Source organism: Pollachius pollachius (assembly GCF_949987615.1).
Source record: "Pollachius pollachius genome assembly, chromosome: 10".
NCBI lineage: Eukaryota > Metazoa > Chordata > Actinopteri > Gadiformes > Gadidae > Pollachius > Pollachius pollachius.
In genome coordinates this window covers 604,458-613,777 of record NC_136943.1, presented here as the reverse complement: position 1 = coordinate 613,777, position 9,320 = coordinate 604,458, and the positions used below count along the sequence as shown (strand labels likewise).

General features: G+C 54.1%; 1 protein-coding gene across 1 annotated transcript; it reads right to left on the bottom strand.

Annotated features, from left to right (window-relative positions):
• Positions 1–1,457: 1,457 nt before the first annotated feature.
• Positions 1,458–8,278, bottom strand: spon2a (spondin 2a, extracellular matrix protein; the record flags this gene model as incomplete). Its single annotated transcript, XM_079744812.1, has 5 exons — positions 1,458–1,645; positions 2,345–2,516; positions 2,989–3,180; positions 6,098–6,318; positions 8,245–8,278. 5 exons carry the CDS (start codon positions 8,276–8,278, stop codon positions 1,458–1,460), a joined length of 807 nt encoding a protein of 268 aa, XP_079600938.1.
• Between the last annotated feature and the right edge of the window lie 1,042 nt (positions 8,279–9,320).

The following is a 9,320-nucleotide window of genomic DNA, read 5'->3' as shown; positions in this document are numbered from 1 at the left end:
GCTCTTATTGTTTGTTTTTTTGGCATAAATAGGTTGATCTTGTACGGTGTAGGATTGCGTTTAGACTAATTGCTGTCCACCCTTCCATTGATTGACCAGAAGGGGGTGACGCAAACCCTCCGTTGACATCAGGGTGGGCGACCATACGACGTTGAACCTTTTTCTTGCTGTGCAATATCTAATTAAGAATGTAAAATATCCTCATATAAAATGCCACCTCATCGACCATTAACCTGAAACTATTTCTTACATGTGTCAATTTCTTACATGCGTTTATTTGTTACTTGTAGGCTAAATATGGACTAGATCCTACTTTTAACACAGTAATTCTGACAATATTTATCTGTTGTCATTCATAAAATATATTCTGTAGGCCTACAACTATGTAGGAGGTAGTGGGCCAGTAGTATGCTTTGCACAATAACAAAATAAAAAGACCACCAAATCCCTTATGATGAATTATCTGAATCATTATAAAGACACAACATTGCTCTCACCTTTATAACCTCCTCCAAATTTATTTATGAAATATACAAGATACACCTTAAAATATGTACAAAATCTCAACATGGTTTTCTATATCAAAAGTGATAAATACAAATCTATAAATCTATAACCAGCTATAAAACCCTGCACTTCTTTTTCAAGTGGGCTAGAAATTCCAAACAGACGTTTCTATTTCAACAAGAGCAATGAGATGTTTCTCGTGGCGATATTTATAAATCAGGCAGGAGTTATTTTGAAAGCACTGCATATAGGCCTGTAGGTTACCTATGTAAACTAATGACCCCATCCCTTCAGAAGCATGTGCAAAACCTCTGTGTGACTGTATAGGACCATTGTGTGGGTATGCGTGTGTGTGTGGGCACATAGTGTGTGTGTGTGTGTGTGTGTGTGTGTGCGTGCGTGCGTGCATCTGTTTCTGTGTCTTTCCTATCACAGATAATGTGCATTTGTGATGTTTGTCCACTGGTGAACCACTAGCAACTATACATATTAGGGACATGGAAGGCATACATTGATCATCCATCTTTTTTCCTCTGGAAGGAGTAACCTTCTCGTGTGTTCCCTCTCAAGGCTTCCTATCTTGGACTCTATTGGTATACTGTTGGCCTGGGAAGCCCTTTGAGACTGGTACTGTTATTAAGGGCTATACAAATACAATCCACTTTTTATAAGTTCCCCATTCAGTTTTAGAGACATTTCTAGAAATCTCAAACGACCGGTGGCGTCCTCACCCTAAAGGGACAGAAGGAACGACAGCAGCAAAGTCTGGATAGCATCGCCTGAGAAGTGAAAATGTGCACGTTTTCCGATTAAGACCGCATCCTCATCGTCCTCTTCGTCGGGGTCGTCGTTGTCCTCCTCGTCCTGTCCTCCGCGGCGGCGTCGTCGTCGTCTCAGCCCAGCAGTAATGTGGATAGCAGCCCCAGTGTTGCCCACCCCCCGGGGGCTCCCTACGGCCGCCTCAGACAGTTGTGATGCGTGCACTCGGCCTGCTCCTCCAGCTCGGGGCAGGGCGTGCCCGCGTTGGCCGGCCGCAGCAGGATGTAACGGCTGCGGTGGCGGACCCCCCCCCGAGAGCAGGGGCCCAGGCAGAGGCCCCAGGAGGACCAGAGCGCCACCTCGCAGTCCAGCGGCGTCTCTGGGGAGGCGGAGAGGGAGGACGGGTTGGCCTGGGGATCCGTTAACGTGCGCAGGGTCGCACAGAGCTGAGGATAGTGTGTGTGGAATGGAGGTTTTGGATCCACACACACTATATACCTATACAGCTCCCTTTCCTCCTTTCTCCTAAGGACTCAATAAGTAGCCCGCTAATTATTTCTCATTTAGCAGACCCTTTTAAACAAGACAACATGTGGGCAACGTCCGGTACAAACATCGCTCTTGAGCAGGTAAAGGTGAGGCCTTCAGATGAGACCTACAGGCCTACAAATAAACCGCAGACATTAGGGCTGGAAGTCAAACACCCTAGAGTCTGACTGTCCTTCACCCTATCACTCCCCCCGCCCACACATCCCTTTTCTTAAACTTTTTATTTTCCTTCCATTTTCTTCCATTTGATCATGTTTTTCCTATGCATTCATATCTTTCTTTATTTGTACAAAGAATAGAATAAATAAATGGATAGCGACACGGAATCAGATAATTATTTCCTAAAGGGAAAACCATCGATGCAGCAACTTATTTTCGAGTAAAAGTGCTGGTATAGGGTGACGTCATAATCATATGAATTGAACTTGGGCCAAATCTGGTCTTAAATGCACAAGTAATGAAAATAAACAGGATACCCTGTAGACATAGACTCAAATGGCCTTATATGGGCGTTCCTCCGTGGGCCTACCTGAGAACCTCTGGGGGCTGATGGAGTTGGGCAGGATGTGATTGGACATGGGGACCTGTCGCGCCGACGAGCGGTCCTGTCGGATGGCCTTGACGCTGGCGATGGGCGGGAGCTCCTTGAGCCGCGGGTAGAAGAAGGAGTTGGCGGGGTGGTTGGGCATCTGGGAGGTGATCTGGGGGTGCGGGGGGGGCAACAGTCAGAGAGAATCGCTTTCATCAGACGCCGAGGGGAGAAATGGTGGCTAGCGTAAACGAGGACCGCGCCGTGGAACATAAACAGCGGGCAGCGGAGCGGTCTGTGACGTCAGGGGTGGGTCGGGGGGGCCGTCTTACTCTAAACACTTCAGCTCAGACCTGCGGTACGCCAAGCCAGCACTTAAGTGCGTGCGCCATGCAATCCAAATCCCATATGCGGTGCTACAAAGACAACAGAGAACCCCCCGGTTCAACCTCATTTTCCATGTCGCTTTTTTAAAAATGGATATCAAAGCAGGAGTTCCTTTGACGCTGCCCTAAATACACACGAGGGCTGCGGTGCGGCGACGCGAGGCGAACCTCCCCACAGCCCCACAGAGCGCACCTGCAGCTCTGCTACACAGGGCGGGCAGGAGTCCAGCGGGACACACACGGAAAGGCCTGGCTCACCCGCGTGACGTTTTCCACCGGGACGGTCGGGTAGTTGGGAGAGGAGAAGGTGAAGCCGCTATCGGTCCCGGCGTCAAACGGCTGGAGGTCAAGGGTCACTTCCTGTTTCCACTGGCCGCCCTCGCAGAGGCTGAAGCTGTCCACGCCAACGAACCAATCAGGGCTTGGAATCACCTTCACCATCAGCGAGAGCTGTTGTTCGGCCAGAGAGCGAGAGAGAGATATGACTTTAGGCACAAATACAGACATAGCAGGCACATAACAAAGCACAACGCGTCAAAACAAATCCGTCACAACTGAATCACATTCATGGATACATACTTTCCTCTCATAGGGTATTGATGTCATTGTGTGTGTGTGTGTGTGTATGTGTGTGTGTGTGTGTGTCTGTGCGTGTGCGTGCGTGTGTGTGTGCGCGCTTCTGCGGTGTGTGTGTGAGTGCGTCAGTAAGTTTGCACACTCCCACCTTTTCCTGTGTAGGGTTAAACTATACTCCCCTATTCCGTGTGATGGATGTTTCCTGCAAACTGGTTACCTCATCCAGGAAGTTAAACAGGGGTCAGTGTGCACACTGTGGTGGCAGACGCCCAGAAAGCCGCGCATTAAAAGCCTCAGAGCTGCACCAACCCCCTCTCTAATCACACACTGACCCGCACCACCCTACAGGACCACGGTGGCCGGGGCCCCAGGGGAGACGGGCTGAGCTCTGCTCCATGCTGAGCGGGGCTGGAACAAACATCAGAGCCGGACATCTGTTTGGAACATACTAATGGAGACGGGAGCAGGTAGTGTCGATGGGACCTGCTTCCAGCTCGTGATACATGTTACCCGGAGTTATCCCAGCGGGAGTGAGGAAGAGGCAACGGGAGCAAAGGGAGGGAGAAGAAGAGACCGAACTCTGCTGTTGTATCAATTTTTGAGCGTCTCCACCAACCCCTCCTCTCTTGTCTCCTCACAAGGGTTTTCCAAGAAGCGCTCCTGCTATATTCATTGGGCCATTCGTCTACGCTGGCTGTTGGGGAGGCTCTCTCCCTTCTGGATGGCTCTTTACCGCGGTTTATATAGAGAACATTGAGGGTTATGGAGACTTACAGATAGCTTCTTAAGATATAAAACCCCCCCTTTGTTCAAGTACACGTCCCAGGAGGAAAAGAGACGAAAACCTGACAACCCAACCGTCTGCTTGCCTTTCTCAGTATTCTGGATAATTGCAAACATATTCTAATAAAGTTAGACGGTGCATTGTACTTTGGTGTTTTTTGGCTGCTTTAAATTACATACTTGGCAGTAATAGCTGTTAAGAGAGGGCCAGGGGGTATTCAGATAGGAATCATATGTGGTGGGGATTATTGGTGCATTGCGTATGCATGTCTGGGTTTGTGGACGGAGAAATGCATGTGTTCGTATTTATGTGTGTGTGTGTGTGTGTGTGTGTGTGTGTGTGTGTGTGTGTGTGTGTGTGTCTGTGTTTGTGTGTCTGTGTGTGCGTGTGTGAGTAGGTAGCTTGGGTGGGGTGGGGGGCTGGGAGTTCGGACGGTGGGATCAAGTTGTCAACACATAAGCGCCATTCACTATGTCATCGTCACGTTCCACACCGGCCCGACGGCTCGCCAAGTCCCGCTCTTTCAGCGCGCTGACGCCGACTGATCTAAAAACAGACGGGGCCGGGCGCACAAATGGAAGCAGCAGCATCTCGCCGAGGCCCTGGCCCCGGAGAGGATCTGTCAGGCTGGTCCAGACACCGCATGGCCGCCGTTTATCCCCTGGCTGGCTGGACGCAGGGAGCTGCCCTCCACCGCGCTGCTGGAACAACCAATAAACTAATGCAGGTCAGCAAGTCCGTCGGAGCGGTCACACTTCTATTTCCAGGCCTTCCTCCCTCTTCCCTGTCTGCCTCCCCCCCCCCCGATCCCCTGACCTTCCTGAACCATGGAGTGCGTGTGAGCCAGAGGGAAGAACAGAGCCAGAGTGCATCGCCAGCAGGCCTCTACAGCTGCTCATCCACAAGCTCTGCTGAACCCTGGATCCTCCCTCCGTCCCTGGAGCCTGCGGGGCCTGAGTGAGGGGCATTCTGCAGGCCGGACACCCCCCCCTCTTATCAGCCTAACTGGTAGCCCCCCAAGCCCAGGGCCGAGCGGGCTCCGTTGGAAAAACGGACAAAGGCCCCATCGTAAACCCTCTGCCATGACTGTGGGCCCCCGGACCCAGCCGGAGCTTCAGGCCTGACTCACAGTGCCTGGTGTCCCGTTGGAGTGCGTCCACGGGGTTCTGCTACGAGCTCCCTCTCAGACGAGGGCAGAACACACGGGGCAGATGCGGGCGCCTGCGGCGGTCGGCTTCCAGGGACTGAACCAAAGACAGAGCGAGTGGACCGGCGGAGAGCCGTGAGGATGTACTGGGTCAGAGCGAGCTGCAGCACGGGGGACTCCCGAGGAGGCAGGGGCACGTTGACCTGACAGAAAGAGCCGCTTAGACTACTGCTGTGTCTCTCTGTGTGTGTGTGTGTGTGTGTGTGTGTGTGTGTGTGTGTGTGTGTGTGTGTGTGTGTGTGTGTGTGTGCGTGTGTGTGTGTGTGTGTGTGTGTGTGTGTGTGTGTGCGAGTGAGAGAGAGCCATGGAGAGAGAGAGAGAGAGAGAGCCATGGAGAGAGAGAGAGAGAGCGAGAGAGAGAGAGCATGAGAGCTTGAGAGACGGCGAGAGAGAGAGAGAGAGAGAGAGAGAGACAGAGAGAGAGAGAGACAGAGAGAGGGAGAGAGAGAGAGACAGAGAGAGAGAGAGAGAGAGAGAGAGAGAGCATGAGAGCTTGAGAGAGGGCGAGAGAGAGAGAGAGAGAGAGAGAGAGAGAGAGAGAGAGAGAGAGAGAGAGGGAGAGAGCATGCCAAGGCATTTGTGAACGTGATTTGCTTCGGCAACACGCGGCATAACTCAAATCAAACGACGGTGTCATAGCTCCATTTAGACATGTGTGCAACCGCTGTTTCTGAGCGGCTCAAATCGATCGTCCATCATTCACAGCCATCGCAATAAATAAAAGTTGCAAACTGGAGGTCTGCGGTCCACCTCCGGGCCCGGCGCCGGCCCGCCCTGACCCCCGCTCCTCCGGCGCTCACCAGCGGGCTGCGGGGCTGCATCAGCAGCTCGGTGGAGCTGTGGCTGATGCCGTTGGGGAGGCCGGCCGTCCGGTACATGGCCCCCACGGCGCGCCTCTTCCGAGCCTCCTTGGCCTCTTTCACCACCTCCACCGTCAGCCCCAGCTCGGCGAAGCTCCGCACGCCGCCGCTGGCCGCCGCGCCCTCGCGCCACAGCTGGAACTGGCTGTTGTGGGTCACGGCTAGCAGGGGGAGGGGGGAGGGAGAGAGAGGGGGGGAGAGGGGGGGGAGGGGGGAGAGAGAGGGGGGAGAGAGAGGGGGGACAGTGAATGCAGAGAACGGGTCAAGGCAGATCGAACAATGGTGTCACAGCTCCATTTAGACATGTGTGCAACTGCCGTCTCTGATTGGCTCAGATTGATATAACTTACAGCCTTCCCAACAAATCAAAGTTGCAGCCTCAGGTCTGCGATGATGATCTGTTGAGCTGTTAGGGTGAGGTGTCTCTCTCAGGGACACCCCGACACTTCAGGCCAGGAGCCGGGGATTGAATTCAAGTCAAGCCCCTCTACCTGCTCTAGGGGTAACCTGCTCTAGGGGTTACCCCCTCTACCTCCTCTAGGGGTAACCCTCTACCTCCTCTAGGGGTAACCCCCTCTACCTCCTCTAGGGGTAACCTGCTCTAGGGGTACCCCCCTCTACCTCCTCTAGGGGTAACCCCCTCTACCTCCTCTAGGGGTAACCTGCTCTAGGGGTCACCCCCTCTACCTCCTCTAGGGGTAACCTGCTCTAGGGGTAACCCCCTCTACCTCCTCTAGGGGTAACCCTCTACCTCCTCTAGGGGTAACCTGCTCTAGGGGTAACCCCCTCTACCTCCTCTAGGGGTAACCTGCTCTAGGGGTAACCCCCTCTACCTGCTCTAGGGGTAACCCTCTACCTGCTCTAGGGGTAACCCCCTCTACCTCCTCTAGGGGTAACCCCCTCTACCTCCTCTAGGGGTAACCTGCTCTAGGGGTAACCCTCTACCTCCTCTAGGGGTAACCTGCTCTAGGGGTAACCCCCTCTACCTCCTCTAGAGGTAACCCTCTACCTGCTCTAGGGGTAACCCCCTCTACCTCCTCTAGGGGTAACCCCCTCTACCTGCTCTAGGGGTAACCCCCTCTACTTCCTCTAGGGGTAACCTCCTCTAGGGGTAACCCCCTCTACCTCCTCTAGGGGTAACCCTCTACCTCCTCTAGGGGTAACCCTCTACCTCCTCTAGGGGTAACCCTCTACCTCCTCTAGGGGTAACCTGCTCTAGGGGTAACTCTCTACCTCCTCTAGGGGTAACCTCCTCTAGGGGTAACCCCCTCTACCTCCTCTAGGGGTAACCCTCTACCTCCTCTAGGGGTAACCTCCTCTAGGGGTAACCCCCTCTACCTCCTCTAGGGGTAACCTGCTCTACCTCCTCTAGGGGTAACCCTCTACCTCCTCTAGGGGTAACCCTCTACCTCCTCTAGGGGTAACCCCCTCTACCTCCTCTAGGGGTAACCCTCTACCTCCTCTAGGGGTAACCTGCTCTAGGGATAACCCCCTCTACCTCCTCTAGGGGTAACCCCCTCTACCTCCTCTAGGGGTAACCCTCTACCTCCTCTAGGGGTAACCTGCTCTAGGGGTCTGCCACCGCCAAGCAGTCCCATGTCAACGAGGTAGGAACGCACCTCTGGCCAGACGCCGGGGTCGTCTCGACTCTCTACGCTCTACGTGTTCCCATCCCTCCTTCAAACCCTCCGCCCTTAAAGAGATGACGGAGGAGGAGTGCGTCGCGGCGTCGGGTGACTGTTACATCCTGCCTCCATCTATCACTGATGAAACCTCAGCAGCGCCCGGCAGCCCGGCGGACCACCGCCGCACGTAGGAGTCGGCGGTCAGACAGCTGACAGAGAGCGACTCCTCGTGAAAACCTCTGCCGGTTCCCCTTTTAACCCGCGCTCCAGATGCAGCGCTCAGCTTTTCTTTCCCTCTCCTTCTCTCGGCGAGGGAAGGAAGCAGCGCCTGATTGGGGTTCTAGCTGTTGCAACACAACCACGACCGCAGCCCCACTGGAGGAGACCCAGTGGTTTTAAGGGTATTGTAAGGTTAGCCAGCAGCCCACTGACAGATGCTCTGATGTTCCTGCCTTACCTCACTGTCCAGCGCTACACACAGGCGCTCAAGACGCATGAGTTCATACTTAAATGCGCATCTACAACTGTAGCACATGGATTTCCATTGTAGACGCGTACGCTCACACGCACACACACACACACACACACACACACACACACACACACACACACACACACACACACACTCACACACACGTGCACAGGTTGACCAGCACACTTCTCACAGTATCCCGTTTCCCCCAGAACTACTATGACTTATTCCCCTAATTGCATCTCCATCCCACCAGGTTTCCCACCAACGTCAGGACCCTGAAACCCGATCGCACATCACATCCCATCACCGAAATACATCCATAAATGCATCAATTAAAACCCGCTTTCCCACGGCACCACGTTTATCCTTTTCCTTGACAAACTCCATGCCCCGCTTTCCTTCAGGGCCCGACCACGGGCCCCTCGGCCCCACATCCTAATAGAGCCATTACTGGACCATTAAGGGGCCCCAGGCCGCGCCGGTTTCGTTAGCCTTGCGCCGTGACAGCCTCAGTTTTCCTCCGGTTTCATCGCCTCTCCCGGGTTCCCAGCGGCCCTCTGTCGCCACATGTGGGGCCCCTGCCGGGGCCCTCAGAGCTCTACTTTTGGCGTCTTAAAGGGAGGACCAGCTGGACGTTCCCCGGCCCTGTCGGGGCCCCGGCCAGTCAGCCTGCAGCCGAGGGGTCAGTGGAGGAGGAGTGGGGCCGGGAGGCCACAGCCCTCTGGAGGGCTGACCGGGAACGACCGGGAACGACCGGGAATGCCGGAGGCAAACCGCGACCACCACAGAGCATGAGGCACAGGATGGCCGACGCCGCACACACACTGACGCACACGAAACACACACACTGACGCACACGCGCACATGCACACACATAAAACACACGTGCACGCACACACGCTGGACCTTGAACACACACACACACACACACACACACACACACACAAACATCTACATAAACACACAAGCGCACACACACACACTGGAGTTTGCACAAACGCGCACACTTATATAGATATAAACAACTGTCATCCATCCTATTAACTATGTTTATAGTTTCAAA